Consider the following 19,563-nt stretch of genomic DNA (forward strand, 5'->3'; position numbering starts at 1 on the left):
TGTGTGAACCTGGCTCGCAATTTGCAAGGGGTTAAAATGCTAAATCAGCCACCAGTCTGGTCTCTCCCCTTGAAATTCAAACATGCTGTCTGTGTTCCCCTACGATCACACACCCCCAAATTGAATTACATATACATGGTTTTTCAATTTATCCTTTTCTTACAGAAAAATTCAAAAATTTAAAATAAAATGGCAAAACTGTGCCATGGAAAGAGGTGGAATTGTTAGGGTTACAGGTACATACTAATATATGCCCTCCACAGATGACTTTCTTGATTTAAATTCAAAATTGCACCACCAATTTTTTTTTTAAAGAGCTTGCCACCAAACAGTAGCATTATGAGTATTTACAGGGCAATGCAATCCCCTGCCACTCTCAAAACTGTGCTTTGTATTTACCCTAAGGCTGCAATCCTACGTAGACTGTGCATGCACCATGATTGCTGCTGTAATATTAAGTCTAGTTCACACAAACAGCAAATGAAGTGGAAAAACAGCACCAAATAAGGTGCAGGTTTTGTATGTTCAGGGGAATTTTTTTTCTTCTTTTCAGGCGGAATCATTCAACCACAAAACTCTCCCACCATGTAATTACTCATCAGGAGGTCTGAAGTGGAACAGTTTACCACCTCAGCATTGGTTTGTGTGAAGCAGGCCTTATTTACATTTAAATCACAAAAAGGAATCACACAAGAAAAGTACTCCAGTTATTGTTGAAAAGTTTATTGAATACCAAATATCGTCAGTTATAACATTCTTAGAAAACACAAGTTTGCCATGTTTCAGAAGTGGTAGAAAACAACATAGTTATCTACTGATCACTGCCATATTGGCTTAAAGATTTTAGCATTAATATTAAGGCCTTTAAGTGAAAAGGCCAACTGGATTTTTAAATATTTAACATTTCTAGTAAAAATTTCTAGCATCAGTTCTATTCAACTATATTAATAAAGATGCTTTTTAGTAGCCGACACTAGACTATCCAATGTTTAATTATTTGTTTTAAATCAATCAAGCAAATACTGTTAAATTAACATCCCCAAATCAATTACTGCATATGAAAACCAATGGAACATTTAATCAAGACTTGAGCAATACCAACTCCTCAAAGGAAACTGTGTATTTTTGATAAGCATCCTGCCAGATAAATCCCTTTATTGCATCTCTTGCAAAATATAATCAAAGTTTGGAAGTTTAAGAAGATTAGATATTTCTTCACAGATAAGGCTGGAAAAAAATTTAAAGCTTAAAAAAAAAAAAAGCATTACTGTGAAAAAGTCAGTTATATTTCTAGTTTCTCAAGTGGGCTAAGAAAATTCTTCACCTCTCCTGTTAATGAATGTAACTCAAAACATACAAAAACTACTGCCACCACAATTTAGCAATCTGTCCCACCCAAAACCAGTTTAGGAGGAAAGAGACTCTTCCTCAGTAGCCCCACTGTAACTGGATATTTCAGATTTAACTCTGTTTAGTAAAATCAGCATAAGATTTGAAATCTCCTCTGCTCAAATAGTTCACAGCGGCTAAAGAATAACCTGAAATAGATGGCTCATATTTGGTGATAGATAAGACAGCTGAGGCTGTTTCTTCAAGTTTCTCAGGCTTGTAACCTGTTTGGTTAATCACCAATCTGAAAGTCACTTTGTGGCGTTGGTACCTTCAAATGCATCACCTATACCAAATGGCACTTTTGCTGTTGAGCTCCAGATGAAAATATAGTCTGTCCATAAGTACCCCTCTCTATAGAGAATGCCTCCTTGAATTGGAAATATTACAAAAGGTAGTTCTGTGAAGCTTCAGTTTATCTCGATGGAGTTAATGCATGAGAAGGTCCTGATGGATTGTGCCCGCACAGTTAAGATTGTAGACTTATATCACCTCACCCCACCCCCCATTTCCACACATACTTTTTTGTTACCTCTTGATACAGAATAGAAGAATTCTCATGAGATGGTCTAGGAAAGAAGTTAATTGATATTGCTCACGGTATCTCTTCTCTCTAGATTAAACAGCCTTAGAGATTTGGCACCTGCTCTGAGAACACAATTACATTTGAAAAGTGGATGGAAAGTGCATTTAAAACTGCTACTTACAGTAAGGCATCAGTAACAGTCATTTATTTGCAGAGCTTCCAAATATATTTAGCTAAAAATGTATCACTGCTCAAACCTTGAGCTTTTTCTTCAATCATCTTTTCCAAAAGAAGGATTTTGAAAATGCTGTTGCAGATATTAAATCTTTTCCAAATCCAAAATGACAAATTTTGCTCATTATCAGATGTTTAGAAAAAGAAATGGCCGAAAAGAGGGTTGTAGTGCATATTATATTCCCCAGCATATCATTAAGAACTGCTGCGATGTAAAGTTCTTCCTCAAAAGGCAAGATACCACCTTATCCACAACCACCTTGGTGAATTAACTGAATCCCTACTGAAAGAAGAGTCAAGCTGTGTAAAAAAGGTACCTGAACCCCTGTCACAGGGCCCTGTTTTAAACACTCATTTGTGTTTCAGAGACAAGAGAAAATGCCTGCTTTTTAATGTTTACTATTTTTAAACTGCTTGTTCTTCATGCAACTGGGAACGAAAATGAACCCACTTGAAAAAGGTAGACTAACTGAGCCAAAGGGTAACCATGTTGTTTTATGTCATAACTATGACATTGGAACAGCCACCATTCTGCACCAATAACTTTAAGGGGTATCTTTCCCTTAAAGAAAATGAGAGAACATTGTGTTCTCTCATTAAAATGAGAGAACATTGTGTCAAATGCAACCCATCCCTCCTCCCTTGGTGAGTTAGCAATCCATGGCTTATTACAATTGCACTATTACACCAATAGTCCAATCAAAGCATAATTCTAAGTACACTGCCACCCAAAAAAATCCATGCAATGTATTTCTAGTTCCTGCCACTGAACCAGAAATCTTGAAGGCAGGCAGGACTGGTCAGAACATTTTATACACAGAGCAATTCAGACAATATGTAAACACACTTTCCACCTCATAAGCAACATCCTTTTAAAATGAAGAAAGGCACAGATTTATTGACTATATTCTGGCAGATTAAAAAACAACAAATCTTAAGCATTTTGATAGCATCATTAACAGTAACCAATTTCATAAAAATATGTGTGCAAGTGTAAAAAAAGGAGATTCATTTCATAATAAATTGTAGGAAATAGTCCAGTTTAAAAATGAGACCAGTCTATTATTTTCGTAGAAAATCTTCATACATTATTGTAGGTGCCTTGTCACTGTCTTCTTGGTTGTTCCCTAGCTGTTGGGGCATTTTCTTCATTAGCTGTAAGATCCATCACCTGAACATAAAACAAGAACATTCTTAGTAATCAAATTTCTCTTTTCCAAACTTTTTCAGTGAACTACAAGGATAACGATGCAAGAGTTACAATGTTGTTCAACTGAATTAAGCTCAGACAGCAGGCAAGTAAGAAGCAAATCTTATATAAGACAGAGAAAGAAAATACTCAAAGTGAACAGCCAAAGTCATGGGCTGTAATCTAGCAGCATGACATCTGTGTACTTTGCAAATGCACAAGAACACTGGAGCTTTACCTAGGTCTCATTTTCAGTAGTTCCTGTGCAAAACCTGGGAACTGGGGGAGGGGGGAGAGGCTACACCTTTTCCTCTGTTCATGGAACCTATGAACTATAGTGCTATGAAAGGGCTAGAGGTCGCCAATAGCACATTCTTAGCTCGTTTATTTTAATACAATCCCAGGAGTGTGCCATGGCAGTTGGAATTTTTTTTTTTCCAAAAAGCAAACTACAAAAAAGCAAATTGGATGATTAGTTGAAGAAACTGACGAAAAGAAAATGGACAGAAAACCTCCAGCACACACCTGGATCACAGCAGTTTGATATGCTTTATAAACAAGCTTTGAAGTAATTACAGAACACCAAATTCTACAACAAATTAGCAAGGAACCCCTTATCATGCAACTGATGAAAAGAAATTCCACAATTTTTCCAGCGCTGCACAGCTATGCTTGCAGGGTGTGTGTGTTTGAGGGGGTTCATGTTTTGCCTCTTATAAGTGTCTCCTCAACTGCAGTTATTTCCCATTTCCTTGCTAATTGAGATCTATAGTTTACCAAGAAACTGTTCAAGAGACCCTATTGCCTGTCCAATAAGGCTACCTCCTACAGTTCTGTTCTGCCTGCATTTGCCAGTGGCACAGAAATCTAGTTGCCATAAATCCATCAGCTCCCATCCTCTCTCTACTGAGTTGGGGTTTGCTCTCCCACAATAAATTCCACTTGAGATCATTCCCAAAACACTCCTCATCTATACAATACACAGAGCAAGGCGGTAAACTGAAGTGAAAGTATTCTGGACTGTTTCATTTCAGAATGTGGCTATAGGGTCATTACTGTATTTTCAATTGCTTCTCCAAAACAAAAACACACAAAAAACTGAATGCATGCATGTTGTAAATGAACAGAAAATGAGCACAGCCTTACTACATACAGGATATTTGTTTTGCATTGGAAAAAATTCAAAAGTATCTCATTTGCAGCCTGAGATGGAACAGTCTAAAACAGTGTCAAACCAAAGGAAGCTCTTCACCCAGCACCATCATCAGCTGCTGATTTGTTGAGCTGTCACTGCTGAAAAAACAGCCCGTGTGATAATTGGGCTCTCCCATATCTTGAAAATATGATCACAATTTGTCTATTTTTCCTTCTGTCATTTAATAAATAATAATAAAAATAATAATACTGATATTTATATACCACCTTTCTGGTCATCAGATTACTCCTCTGACTTTATTCAAGGCGGTTCACATAGGCAGGCTAACTCTAAACCCCAGAGGGAATTTTTACAACAGAAAGGTTCTATAACCGCACAACATTTCAGATGGATCTTTCACGGTCTGGTATCACTTCTGGCTCCCAGCTGCCTCCCACGCTGGCAGCTCCACCTCTCACTTGAAAGGCAGCCAAGACTCTTCTTCCCTCACACCAAAGAGCAGGTGGAATAACTCAGCTCAGCTTGTCAGCTGCTTCAAGGTCTCGCCATTCACGGAGCTGCCGGTGGCCTCAAACTGGCGACCTTCAGATGTTATCTTCGGGCTAAGAGAGGCTCTACCCTCTAGACCAGACCTCCTGCCTCATTTAGAACTAATGAGTTAAGTGAGTGCTTATTTGGGTCATTACCTGCTTCCTACTTCACTTTCTACTTAATGACATCACTTCCGGCCCTCAGCTGGCACCACGAATGCTATCTGGTCTGCTGTATGAAATGAGTTTGATACCCAGTCTTGAACTTTACCACCTCACTTCATACCATGTGTAACTTGGGCTTGTGTATTCTTAGGACTGGAGTGCCCAAATTTCAGGTAACTGAAGTGTGAATATTGTATATAAGAATGCAGATTAGGATTTTCTGGAAGCATAATTTAGCTACTGAAGTTTAGGCCTTTCCTAGTACTTCCTTACAACTGCTAATCATGCATCACACAGTGTATTCTTCATATATCAAGCTATAAAGTCTATGAAATACGAACTATGCCATCATGGCCTCCTTATTTGACACCAAGTACAAAAGTTTGTCCAGTTCACAAATCAACAGCTAATAAATGAATTTGGGGGGGGGGGGGAAACTGGGAACTGAAAACCCATGACTTCCCAAATGTAAATAGTCTGCATGGGTCATTATGTTTTTCTGCAGTGGGCAAATGTCTGCTCCAAACCAATGGAAAAAAACACAACTAAATGATTTCATCAAGTGTGGTTTTACATGGTCTATTAATACATTTGCCAGGAAACCTGCAACCAGCAGAAAAAAAACACACCCCATAACATTTGGGTCAATGTGGCAGCTGGGTGTTTTATGTAAAATAAAAGCCACTTAGGTAAATTGCACTTGTAAGACATGCATTATCTAAGTTGTCATTCATGTTTGAAATAAAAAACGATAAAGCTTTAGGCAGTATTGCCATGCATCATTTACTTTTGCAAGCAAAGCAAGTGTTTTTAATGAGTCAAGTATTTTCCTATGAGCAGCAATTCATACCACTTTTTAATTTTTTTTTTAACCTACAGAAGTGGAAGAGACTTGAGTCGTGTTGCATGTGCAAGGCTAGGATGCATTATTTATTTTATCATTGGGTCAGTGTCACCCCGGGGGGTACCAGGAGAAGCAAAACCCAGCATGGGAACAGGAGGAAAAAGGGTGGAAAGCAGAGAAAAGGGGTATACAGACCCCTGGAAGACCAAGGAAGAGTGAGGAGTCACCCAAAGAGGGTGAGACTCCTAAGTCTTTGCTGCAAGCAGGCTCCTCTCCTCTGGGACAAGGCAGAGGCCTCCTCAGAGACTGGAAAGCCCAGGTGCATCAACCTTTGAGGAAAGAAAGGGTGGAGACGGCAGGGAGGAGGAGATCCCACAAGATCTTGGTCCCAGGTGGGGGAAGGAAGGGGCAGGGCTAAGAGGTCTGGCTAGAGGGATAAGAAGAAGGGAAGAGGGAGGAAGCACCTTCCTGAGCTCCCTGAGAAGGGGGTTAGGAAGGGGAAGAGAAAGGAGGTACCTCTAGGCCCTCCCAACTAGCAGACAGCCAAGAGCTGGGGAGAGTCCAATACTCCAGCCCCTTGAGGAAGGGGCTGCCCATAAGCTGGGGAAGGGATCCCCGTCCAGAAGACTTCAGGAACAACTCCTGGCTGGAACCAAGGGCAGGTGAGAACCAAGGGGAAAGGAGGGCAACCACTGGACCCAGCCCCTTCCCAAGAGAAGCCCAGAACTCCAGGCCTGACCTACGGAAAACACCCTGCACCAGTCACCTTTCGTGGTGAGAACTGAGGGGGGAGGTAAAGGCTCTTGGGGCGACTGGCCACTTGAGTCCTGGACTGTGGAAAGACTGTTACTGAGACTGTACCTGGGGTTATGGGGTTCTTGTGAGGGAACAAGACCCCTCAATGAATGTAAAGACCACAACCAAATTAAAGAAAGTAAGCAAGACCCCTTTGTTTGTTCCCCATTCTTCGCGTTGACCCTGGAGAGACAGGACCGGGCTGGATGAAGCGGGTGAGTCAATACCACGGGGCGGCACCGGGGATATGGACATCACAGTCAGTTATAATGATGCTTCTCCAGCAGCAGAAACACTTATAAATCCATACAGGTCCTACCAGAACATACACCTGCATGGTTCAAAGAGTACTGCCTACCTCAAAATAATGTTAAAAGTTATTCCAACTCATTGTTTTGCCTCTTTACATGGCATCCTATGGAAGGAAGCCTTCCAATGGCTGCTGGTCCCATAGCAGCCAGAAGCAGTTGCACCTCAAGGTCCTCTTTCTAATTATCACCTCAGCCTATATTCTGACGCAATCCAAGATGATGAATGAGCAGCATCTCTCCTTGCCTGAAGCAAGGGGCAAAGAAAGGTCTGGAGGCAAAATCTGGAAGCACAGAGCAACTGCTTTAGAGCAGTGGTTCCCAACCTGCAGTGTGCGTACCCCCAGAAGTACTTGCCTGTACTTTTAGGGTACTCCAAAAAGAACTGAATAATGGCAGAAAAAAGAAGGTCTGTACGTTTGTTCTCTTAACTCTGGGTTGCATTGTAGCTACCCCACAAAGTGCTGGAAATCTGGATAGGGTCAGGCCCTTAGACTGCAACTCTATACACACTTACCTTGGAGCAGTGATTTTCAACCTTTTTCATCTCACGGCACACTGACAAGGCACTAAAATGGTCAAGGGACTGCTGCACAGTGGTTGAAAATGGCTGCTCTAGAGAGACTACACTAGCAATCCTGGCCCCCGTGCTTCCCAGGACCAGGACCGCAGGGTGCCCCACAGAGTGCTGACCTCTCGCCCATCCAGGGGCTTCCTCCCCAGTTCTCCAAAAGCCCCTGGACAAGGGCAAGGGTGAGGAAGGTGGTGACACAGGGCATTTGCTCCCCCTTGCTCCCCCAGGAACACCACTGGGAGACAGGAGACAGACTAACATGAGAACAACTCTTGAAGTTTTGCATATCAATACCAAAATTACATCTCAATCTACAATATTTGAACTTCACTCAGATTCCCAAATTTTTCAAGTTTAAATTTTCATTCCAGACTAAGACAGGCTGATACAAAGGCCCAAAGCTCAGAGCAATTTTAATCCTATAAAAAGAAACTAGTTGAGAAAAGCATATGAAACACTTACTATGGCAACGTAATACTTCCAAATAATGAACTTTGTTATTTGAGGTATGAGTGGCCTTTTGTTAATTAAAAATTAAGGATGAAGTATTTAGAGCAACCTTGGGTAGCAAACAAAGGCAAAAACATTATTTAGAACCAAAAGCATTTCACACTTGAGTACTCTCTGAAAACCATTAACTAGGGCTTCCAAACCTCTCAGAGTCCAGAAAGCTGAGCAGAATCTCATACAGAATGCCACAGAAACTAGAAAAGGCTGAGAAGAGCACATTGTGGGAACACTCATCCCTGGATGCCATTCTGATTTAAAGTGATCAGTTAAGACACATTTACACTTCATAAGATGGTTCATCTTCTACACTGAGAGGTCTGATTCAGTAGCCAATTTACCAGACAGAAACTCTCTCTGGGTTAGAGGTTCTGCACCAATCAGCATGCAAAAGTTAATTAAAAAGTATCTGAGTGCCCAGTTAAGTAAAAGCATGCTGCTTTTAAAACAAAACCTAGATGGTTCATCAAGGAAATCCATATTCTGTGTTCTGAAGCAATCATACCAAATCACAAATGTACGATTGCTTCCGTTGCATAATTCAGCTTCAGATACTGAAAGCTTCAGATACTGAAAGCATTTTAATGATTTTGGTATGACTGGGTCAGCCAAGGGTCAGGAATAAAGAAAATGGAAAGAAGGGTGTAAAGGAAGAAGAGATAAGACATTGCATGACAAGAGCCCTGGACGTAATCTATGAAGGAGTCTGAGCAGACCAGGAACTGAGGAGACAGCATGAGAAAATGTTACACTCCCTTTTGGGTAATTTGGATTATAGTTAGAGAACCGACATGTTCCTTTGGCCTGAACTGCAACACTTCCGACTGCAGATGGGGGCTCATGGTTGAAATGAACTTCCACACAAAAATACTCCCTATGCACAGAAAACTAGATACAGTATTAGGGAAAATTTCTGCCCAACATGCTAGGAATACTTTTGCATGCAACTACATTCAATCATGTGAGTTCTGCTTGCAGACTGAAGTGATACTGCTGAGACACAGGTTTACCACTTCACTGAGAACAAGGCCCTTGTCAATCTCACTACAGGAAAAGGAAAAGCTCTTCCCCACTTGGTTTACACATAAACTGTACTGTTCTGAGAGAGAGAGAGAGAGAGAGAGAGAGAGAGAGAGAGAGAGAGAATATGCAAGGCATTATTTTTATGTCACTAAACTATGGCTAGTATTAGAGAATACCCAGTATTTTAATTTACAAAAATATAAAATTTCCATACTACAGTGTGAATAATCAGCTCAATCAACTGTGTTCCGTTTTGTTTTTTTTTGCACAAGAGCCATGTTTTTCTAACAGCCATTTCTTTAAAATACCCGCACCATAAAGAGACGTGTGACCTCAACAGCAAACACTGACTGAATGCCCTTTACCTACCTGATAGGTGCTGCCATTCCAGAACTTCTTCATTTCTTTGCGACACAAGGCAACGAGTGCCGCAGCTATGAGTGTGCATGGTGCTAAATAGAGAAGGGCTGGTTGTGGCATCTTCATTAGTGCCAGAGCCACAAATGTTATCACCATGCCAAGAGCATAGGCTGTAGAAAGAAAGAAATATTTCAAGAAAAAGAAGAGAAGCTGAGTTATGCTCAACTTAATGCATGTAGGCATATCTGCTACAATTGTTAATATGCTTTGGCAAAGTATCATTTTAGAGTTGGTTACCTATAACATTGGAAATGAAATACACAGAGGAAGAGCTTGTCTGAACATCAAACCTGTGACAATAGGCAACCAGGAGACCTAGACAAAAGAGACAAAAGATATTTGTCAGGAAGAAAATGACAGTCAGCAAAACAAACTTTCACATTAGGCCACATTTCTACACATACTCACTAAGAAGGGTGCCTCCTTGAATCACCTGCAGTCTGAAAACCTAAGCATATGCATGGTACTTGGAAGTAAATTCCACTGAATCTTAATGGGACTTACTTTTGACTGAGTTTAGAACAAGGTTATTAGATTCTGCATTGTCAGTAGCATAAGGAAAAACACTGCATGGAGTGAGCATCCAGCAAGAAGTTTTAAATGAAATTCTAAAATTGGGCACATTTTCAGAGGCTTGAATTTCATCAAATGAAAAAATCTCCATGATACAGACAGCAATGATGTGCAAATTCACCCTGCCCCACCCCAGTTATGCTACAATGAACTACCATTGCCCATCATAAAAATATTAGTGTCACTACCAACATTTTTATTAATTTTACTTAAAATATGTATGCCCCACCTATCCCCTATCAGTGATTTTAAACCTTTTCCATCTTTTTTAAAATCACTGATTTTTTAAAATCAGTGATTTTAAACCTTTGCCAGCACACTGACAAGATACTAAAATTGTCAAGGCACACCACCGGTTTTTTGATAATTGACAAGGCACACCATGCTGTTGGTGGGGGGCTCACATCCCCCAATGGCATTACTAATAAATGATCCTCCCCCAAACCCCCACAGCACACCTGCAGACTAGTGATAACATACCAGTGTGCCACGGCACAGTGGTTGAAAATGGCTGCCTTATGCCAAGAGGAAGGTGCTCAAAGTGCCTAACAAAAACAGCATTAATTAACAATAAAAGCACCACAATCGTCTAGTAAGAAAGGCAGCAAGAAACACAATAATCACATTGAAAACCAAATTAAAGCCCAAGGTGAAATATATGGGTTTTCAGCTGGCATCAGCACATAAGCAGAGGGGAGGGAAATCCGATCTACACAGACAGGGACTTCTATGTGTAGAGCACCACTATGGAAAAAGCCCTTTCATTCTCTGCCATCTGCTGGTGGCAGAACAGACAAGACAACCTCATCAGCTGACCTAAGGAAGAGGGTGATTCATGCAAGTCTGAAGGTGGTAACCAGCATCTTGAACAGAACGTGGAAATTGACTGGTAACCAGTATAGCTGATAAAACAGTGGCACATCATAGTCAGCACCACTGGGTAACAGTTGTACCTCAGCATTCTGCACAAAATGAAATGTTTGAGTGGTATTCAAGGGCAGCCCCAAACAAAGAGTGCTACAGTTATCTAATTTTGATGTAACCAGTGCCTGCATAACCATAGACAGATCTGACTGAACCCAGAAAGGGTGCTAATTAGTATCTGTTTTAATTCTGTAAGCTGCCTTGAGTGTCCCTGAGTTTGGGAGAAAGCCAGGATATAAAATCTTCAGATAAATAAATAGCTGGCACACCAACTTAAACTAGGTAAAGACTCTCAAACCCATAGTTGACACATAGGCATCCAGGAGACACATTAGTTCCAGAATCACCCGTACCTGCACAGACAAGTGCACAATATGCTACACTTAGACAATTTTAGCTGTTAAAAAAAACAAAAAACATACCTGGTACAACAATATCACCCAATCCAAGTATTGAAAATTGTACGTCGCATGTTGGTATGGAAAAGAATTGCAGTCGAGGCACTTTGATTAGTACTGGCAACTACAAAACAGTGTTTGAAAATCTCACATTAGTCCAATCCAGGGGTCTCCAAACTTTTTAGTAAGAGGGCACATCGTATATTTTACACATTTTCACGGGTTGAAAAAAAATCAGCTTCATAGAGGGTGGAGGCAAGTGATACACAGCACACTGCCTGTGCCCAATCCGTTGTGGAAACATGGTTTGTTATTATTTGCTTATGCCATTTACTGATTTATTTTAGTATGTGAACTGCTTTGTGAATTACTCTGTTGAAAAACGGCATATAAATATTCTTAATAATATGCAAAAATGACGTTATTTTCTCACCACAATAGTTTTACTGCATTGTTGAAAAGTCAACATATTGAAACCTGATTTGTTTTATCAGCAGGGGTGAACACTGAATACTTATGCTTTGAGGATCTTAAAGCATATGGCCCAGGTGACAGAAAATGAGCGTCAGGTAAGCTGACATCACTCTGGTCATATGGAAAGGAGCAAGGTGGATAGACCTGCATGTTAACTGTCCGACCCTGTGGTTGGGGGGAAAAAAAATTGAAGTTGCTGTGGGCTGGATAAAATCTTCTGGAGGGCCAGATGTGGCCCCCAGGCTGTAGTTTGGAGACCCCTGGTCCAATCCAAAGGACATTTAAGAAAGATATACTTAAACTTTATCACAATGATTTACTCATCTAGTTTATTCATGACTTCAGATTATGAAGGGCCAGAGTAAAGAAAACAAGATCCAAAGTGCTGAATATGAAAAATATGACCCACTGCACACGCCAAAAGCAAAATGCACATGTATGACAGACGCACTATGCACAACATTAAGAAAAATGCATGATATGAAGTGAAAGAGACAGAGACATTTTAGCCTATTTTAAAACTACTAGCCAATACTGAGATCCAGGCACTTGAAGAAATAAATCTGGAGAGAGAGAGTCAGATTTTCCCCACAGTCTACTTTTTTCAGAGGATGCCATTCAAAAGCCAGTGAACATATCTGAAATACAATTCTTACTTTCTCATGAGGAGCTGACCGCTCAGCAGAGGCTTCCAACAAGTTCCCATCACTCTAGGATCAAACCCAAGTCAACAAGCATTTAATACTTTAAAACAAAGTAGAAAAGTTGGCTATATTCTGTGTGCAGAATTACATACCCAAGGCATATTCCAGCCATGTTCAGCACTTTGAAGTCCCATTGTTTTGGAGGTCAAGGAGTTAATACACATGCTTAAACTCCCACTAAAATCATACATCAAAGATCTGAACTTCAGCTGGTTCATGCAAAAATATACAGCAGCTGTGACAGCTATTGTAATACTCCACACAGAATGAATACAAATTGTGTATTTGAGGAAAGGATATATACATACCTTTTCTTTGACTCCAGGAGGACCTGCTGCAACTTCAACCATTATACTTTGGCCACTCTGAAATTTTAAAAAAGAATTTTGATACAGAACCACTCATTTAGTAATAGTTTTAAACTGTCATATTACTAGTTATTCATGGCAGAATGAACCATAGCATAATGCAATCCTCTATCTTGACTAGTACATTCATAAGAAAAGCCCTATTGAATCAGGTCAAGACAAGACAAGACAATAAACCTTTATTGGCATGTTTAAAATACAAACAGTGTAAAGCACAAAATTGGCTGGAGGGCAACATAAATCAAACAGTTCACCTTCAACCAGGCTTTGCTGCATCAATTCAGCCATTTGGGACCAACATAGTAATACATCTCTTAATAATCATTTTTATATATTTGGCCACCCCCCCCCCCAGAAAGTTCTTCATTAACCCCAACGAGTATGTATATAATTGTGTTCTGGTCATCCCAACCCCAGATAGTGGCCAAGATTGGTGCTAAGTAGCATATACAAAGATCTTGGTATAGTGTGCATATTACATAACATGTGGGAAAGAGTTTCTAAATTTCCCATCCTACATGGGCAAACTCTATCTGCAGCTGGAATGCCTCTATATCTGCCAAATAACTGCTTGGATGGGATGACATTGCATCTCGCTAGGGTAAACGCCCTCCGTTCTTGGGGGCATTCCAAGAAGTCAAAATATTTAGGCCTCCTTCCAGGTAGAACAGCAAGATGGAGATGTACTGGAGAGCAGGTTTTGTGGGCACTGCTATAAAGGTCCTGTTGCTCGATGTCAAGGAGCCTTTGTTTCAGGGTTTTGTAGGCCTGCTCTGGGTCTAGAGCGCCTAGCAAGTCTAAGGAGAGCCCCATAGAACAGATTTTCTTACTCAAAAGAGCTAAGCCTGGAAAGAGAGGAGGATCGGGTAAGAGGCCCCAAATCAGGCTATCTTGATCTGACAGGTGAATCAGGTCAAAGGTCCATCGAGTCCATGGGAAGCCCAAAGACAGGAGCAAAGGGTATACTTTTCTCCCACCATTACACCGCTTCAGTTGACATTCAGAAGCATGCCGCTGCTGAACCTGGAAGTAGTGCATAGCCACTGACAGACCTGACCTCTGAATACACCCAATCTCCCTTTAAAGCCAGCTAGGCTAATGCCCCCCACCATATTACTTGGCAAGGAATATCACAAACTAATTGTGCACTATGCGAAGAAGTACCTCCACTTGTCCATTCTAATCTCCTGCAAGTCAGTTTCAATGAACTGGTTCTAGTGCTGTGAAAGATGGAAAAGAACTTTCTCCAAACCAGGAATTCCCCTAGAACAGAAGTTCTCAAACTAGTGCGTCATGTCGCCCTGGCCTGAGGAGCCATACCCTTGGCCTCTTAAGGGGTGGGGGAAGGCAGCAATGCGATTCCCAGGATCGTGCTACAACTGGGGAATAGAAGGGGATTTTTTACTTACCTGGAGCCGGCACATGAGTCCTGGGGAGCACTCTGCTGGGCTCCCTGCTCCTCCAAACAGTTAAAAACAACAAAAACCAGGCGTTCTCTGTTTTGTGACAAAACCGGAAATGCTTTTTTTTTGTTATTTTTAGCTGTTTGGAGGCACAGGGAGTCTGCATAGAGCTCCCCAAACCCCCAAGACCCCCCAGGACTCCTGCTCCAGGAAGAGGCTCCAGGTAAGTTAAAAAAAAAAAACAAACCCTCCTGTCTCCAGGTAAGTAAAAAAATCACTCCTGACCCCTGCAACACTATAATCCTGGAGATCTCATTGTTGCCTTAGCCCCTCCCCTGTAAGCACTTATCTCGGGTCTACAAACACAAACGTCCAAGGACTTTGAGAACCAAGGCCCTAGAACGATTCCCCAGGAATTCCAGAGAAAGAGATAAATGAAAATAGAATCTTTTCAGACTCCCAACAAAGTACAGTACATGGATTAGCAGAAGAGGTTTAAATTCCATTTTTTAAAAACAGAACTTGACCTAAATTTGACTTTATTTTACAGCAGAAGTAGCTGAGTAAATTCTGCTTTAGCCATCTACTTCAAAGACTTGATAATATGCTGTACAACCTAAAGCTCCAAACTGAATATTTAACATAATCTCACCTGAAACAAAACAAAAAAAAATCAAAGTCATCCAAAGGAAAGTACAGTATTGATTTTCTGTCAAAGGGCTTCCTTGGTTTAATAAGGACTATACAATGGGGTAAATAATATATTCTGTTTTTGGATACAAATAAAAAGAAGAAGAATCCAGTCATTGGAAAGGAATAGCATAAACCAGAACCGGAATGGGACATAATGCCAACCATCATCAAACCAAATATCAATGTCAAAGGCAGAAAGTGAAACATCATTATACCAAAATATCCAAGGGTTCAGTTCAATTGCCAGCTTAGCATACTTGACAAAATTTTACTCCTTGAACTTTGATGACTAAGCTAATAGGTCAATTTGGCAGTTGCTTCAAAACACTGAATGAAAGATTCTGGAGACTAGGTAGCAGGAGCTAAAGCTAGTCATAAGCCTATTTTTTATGGCATCACAGTGCTACTCAAAGGCATGAGATTATACTGAGCAACAGCAAGATGTTTCTCTGCTTAATCACCTCTGCAACTTACAGCAGCTATGGACAAGTCTGAATGTATTCTTTAGGCATCCACAATTTAACAATGCAAGTTCGATTTGCTCCAGTGATACAACATTGTCACCTGCGATGTCCATTGTTATCTGCATTCACTACAATATCTCCCTTTGCTATCTATGTTTAAATCAAAGAAGCCCTCCCCACCTTCATTTTTTTTTTTTGTCAGTTCTACTGTTCTGGAATGTGTTGAACACAGGGAAGACAACCAAGACGATGATGCTGAAATTAAGAGGGTGAACTATGAAGTGGTTTTAAATAGACAGCTCTACATTTAATGTTACTGCTTTGAGAGTTCAATATAGTATACATCTTTCAATATTCTTAGAGAGTTCAGAATACTATTTACTTGAACTCTCAGGGATCCCTGAACTCTCATGCACTTTTCCATACATAGTATTTAATGGTTCCTATTGCACTTATCCTCACAGCCACTCGCTGAAGTACATTACATGGTTAACAATTCACCAGAGCCACCGAATAAATGATACGATCACACAGGAATCTGAACCACATATTGTGCGTTCAAATATTAAAATTAAAAAACACCTCAGTTTAAATATACAGTATTCATCATAAAAGTGTTTCATGACAAGAATTGCTATAAGCCCGTGCACTTACTTTTGTTATGTATGGTGTGATGAAGACAAAAAATACATCATACACAAGGAGAAGACTTAGGAGAATCACACAGGACTAGAGAACACAGGAGAACCATGTTATTTTTTTAAAAAAAATTAATGAGTAATCATTAATGCTTTCACATAATATGATATTTACACTAAGAGCCTGACCATGTCCAATATTCCAGCACCAACGCAACCTCAAGGCAAGGGAACAAACTCTGCCCTAACTTGAAGACTCCTCTGTGAGCCCCCCCCACCGAGGATGCAGCACACACTCCATTGGCACAACAGCATCAGAGCTGGGAAGTTGAATGGGATTGAGTCCTAAAATATTTTATTCATATCTGGACTAATTTTTCTCAAGCATGCCACCATTTTTTTCCCTGTCACTCTTTAAGTTTCTTTTTGTGACCATTAGGACCAGAACCTTACATTTGTAATGGTAGTTGGTATTCCAATTATTTAAATTAAACTCACACACACTGTGTGTTGCAGTGTGTGCATGAACAAGATAGACACGCACATTTTTTTTAATGTGCACATGCCAAAAGTTCAATTCAGATAATCATCCAAGCCTCAGTTTCCAGTTCTGATTTGGCACTGAAGCACAAATCATAGTTTGTCCATCCAGATATCAAGACAAACAATGGCTAGCAATAAACAGGAAATTGGAAGTCAAGCCAAATTCAAGATGGCAGAAGGAGAGACAGCATGCAAACCCTCAAATTATTTCCAGTTCTCCAAACTATAATTTGGATGATGGTATGAACTGAGCCAAAGAGTCCAGTAGCACTTTAAACAAGCTTGTATGGTTTATGAACTTTTGGTGGGCAAGAGCCTACTTTGTCAGATACACTAGCCAATGAAAACTTATATTACAAATAAAAGTGGCAATCACTGCTACAACAGACGAACAGAGCTAACTTTCTAAATATTTAAATTTTAATCAGATTAAAAATATACCATACCTTGAAGTGGGGTAGTTTAATTATTTTCAGGAGGTGGATACAGAAAGAAGCTCCCAAGATATCTTGTAAAATCCATGCCCAGCTAAAAGAAAGAAGAATTCAATACACACAAAATATTGCACATTTGTTAGCCTGCAGTCAGAATCCACACTGGTTGATGCAGACATGCCTAGAGGCTTCACATGCTCATGATTTTCTCTTCCAATAGAACCTTCTGCATCTCAAAGAATGCTATTCTGAAGGGTCCCTGAAATCTCAGAATAGCATTTTAGAGAGTGGGGAGTACAAGGGAAGGCAGAACAGAGATATATAATAGAGAGGTCCCAAAAGCCCCCATTTTTGTACTGATTTTGGACTGTGGCCTAAATATCTCTAAACACAACTAAGAATTAGAAAGCAATAAAACTAGCATCTATCAATAAAAGAAAAGCAATAAAACTAGCAATAAAACTAACACCACAATTCTGAATCTTTGTATTCTTCACGTACCGATCTTCATTCCGAAACACTCCCCAAACAATTGATGTTGCCATGCAAATTCCAGCAAGAAAAATGAGTCTCACTTCAAAACTAGCGTTCCTGAATGTAACCCTAAAAACAAAGCACCAACAGAAATGTTGTAATAAAAAAAGAACATAGTGATTCAGTGTATTTCCCAAATACCCAGAGGACTCTACAGTAAGTCCTCACTTAAAGTTGTAGATAGGTCCTTGGAAACTGAAAATTTAAGTGAAATGACTTCTAGAGAAACCAATTTTACTGTAGGTTAATTGATGTACATAAACAAGAGTTACTTTCCTATAGCCTTATTTATGGACACAAAAACATCACCAAACTTGTAAATACAGACCCAAAACACATCTAATATGAACCACTGAAATAAATGTGAGCTTTCCAGGCTGGAGTAAACCCACGCAGACATGGGGAAAAGGTGAAAACTCCACACAGACAGGCCGAGGCCAGGAATCATTTTTATTCTCATCAACTTTATAAGGAAACAACTTAGAGGACAAGTGAGGACTTGCTATACAAATATCTTCTCAGTAACACAACAAGCCTTTGAGGATAGGCTGGTTATTATTATCTCTGTATCAAACATGGGATGCAGCAGGCGAAGGATAAGGACTGGTCTAGGGCCACCCATTACATTTGTGGGTGAAATTTCAACCAAAAAGTTGGAAGTTCATAGCTCAACCTCTTAACCAATATGCTACACTAGCTCTAAACCCCCCAAAAGTGCAAGACTGATATTTTTAATTAGTATTGGTAGCGCTAATATTAGATGGTCAAGTTAACAAAAAACTTCAAAGGTACATTGAAGGCTTCATGCAATAATGAAGTTCAATGAACTGTATTATATCACATCAAGGTTCCACATTTTCGATCAAGTTGTTAGCCTCTTGCAAGCAAGATGAGCAAATCCCAACCCATCTTTGGAGTTCTACAGATAAGCATGGATTGCCCTACATTTGTATGGTGATCGTTGTTCTCTCCCCAGCTCCAATGCTAGGGAGGAAACATTGGGGGAAGTTTAGTTGCTGAGATGCCTGAAACACCTTGAAGGTGCAAAACCAATACAGAATGCCCCTGGAAAAGAGTGCCAGACAATTGTGATCCTGGCCCCTTTACTGCCTGGGGCCAAGACTGCAAAATGCTGCCCCCCATGTAGCCCACGCTTAGCCTCTCTGGTCAAGGGCCTGAAGAAAAAACAAAAAATGGGTTTGGAAGAGAGAGTCATGGTGGTGCACTCTCTGGCTGGTGCCCCAGGGCATGTGCCCCCCTGACCCCCTCTCAGGTATGCCAGTGGTGCTAGAGGCTTGGGTCACACTACCACCAAATTGTAGAGTCAACCCAGGCAAACCTTATCAGCTCTTGAGCCAGAAATAAGGGGGGGGGCCCACAACCACTGATTGGCCAAGGTGCTTAGCTGAGTAGCAAGAATTGTCTATGCCCCCTTTTGTGGGAGGGAGAGCTGACAATGACAATTTTTGACTTGGTAAAAGGCCAACCAACCAAAAATTATAGACTACTGTAAAAGTTTCAGGTACAAATATTGCAAAGGCAGTTTAATTATAAGCCTTATCAAGAAAGCTTCCCTATCCCTTAAGCCAAAGCAATTCCCAAGTTTATGAAGTTCCTATGATTCCTTAATGTGGATGTATCTTAGCTCACCATCTGTGAATCACTGCAACAGATGACCAGTAATTAGTCATTCCCTCCTGTGAATTTTTAAATAGATGTGAATATTAAGGGAAAAAGTACATGGCTATGATTA

At 40.4% G+C, this 19,563-nt stretch overlaps 1 protein-coding gene across 2 annotated transcripts in view; it reads right to left on the reverse strand.

Moving 5' to 3' along the window:
• Positions 1 to 707: 707 nt before the first annotated feature.
• SPPL2A (signal peptide peptidase like 2A) overlaps positions 708 to 19,563 on the reverse strand; it is a 33,193-nt gene continuing 14,337 nt past the window's right edge. The window contains exons 8-16 of one of the 2 annotated variants that reach the window (XM_066636289.1): positions 17,778 to 17,879; positions 17,289 to 17,370; positions 16,316 to 16,390; positions 13,042 to 13,098; positions 12,686 to 12,739; positions 11,580 to 11,679; positions 9,898 to 9,975; positions 9,610 to 9,770; positions 708 to 3,320 (exon numbers count right to left, since the gene is read on the reverse strand). In XM_066636289.1, the coding sequence (XP_066492386.1) occupies positions 3,255 to 3,320; positions 9,610 to 9,770; positions 9,898 to 9,975; positions 11,580 to 11,679; positions 12,686 to 12,739; positions 13,042 to 13,098; positions 16,316 to 16,390; positions 17,289 to 17,370; positions 17,778 to 17,879 (775 nt within the window). In that variant the 3' untranslated portion in view covers positions 708 to 3,254. The remainder of the gene's footprint in view (positions 3,321 to 9,609; positions 9,771 to 9,897; positions 9,976 to 11,579; positions 11,680 to 12,685; positions 12,740 to 13,041; positions 13,099 to 16,315; positions 16,391 to 17,288; positions 17,371 to 17,777; positions 17,880 to 19,563) is intronic. The other variant, XM_066636290.1, reaches the window with a different exon arrangement.

This window comes from Tiliqua scincoides, chromosome 8 (assembly GCF_035046505.1).
Source record: "Tiliqua scincoides isolate rTilSci1 chromosome 8, rTilSci1.hap2, whole genome shotgun sequence".
Lineage (NCBI taxonomy): Eukaryota > Metazoa > Chordata > Lepidosauria > Squamata > Scincidae > Tiliqua > Tiliqua scincoides.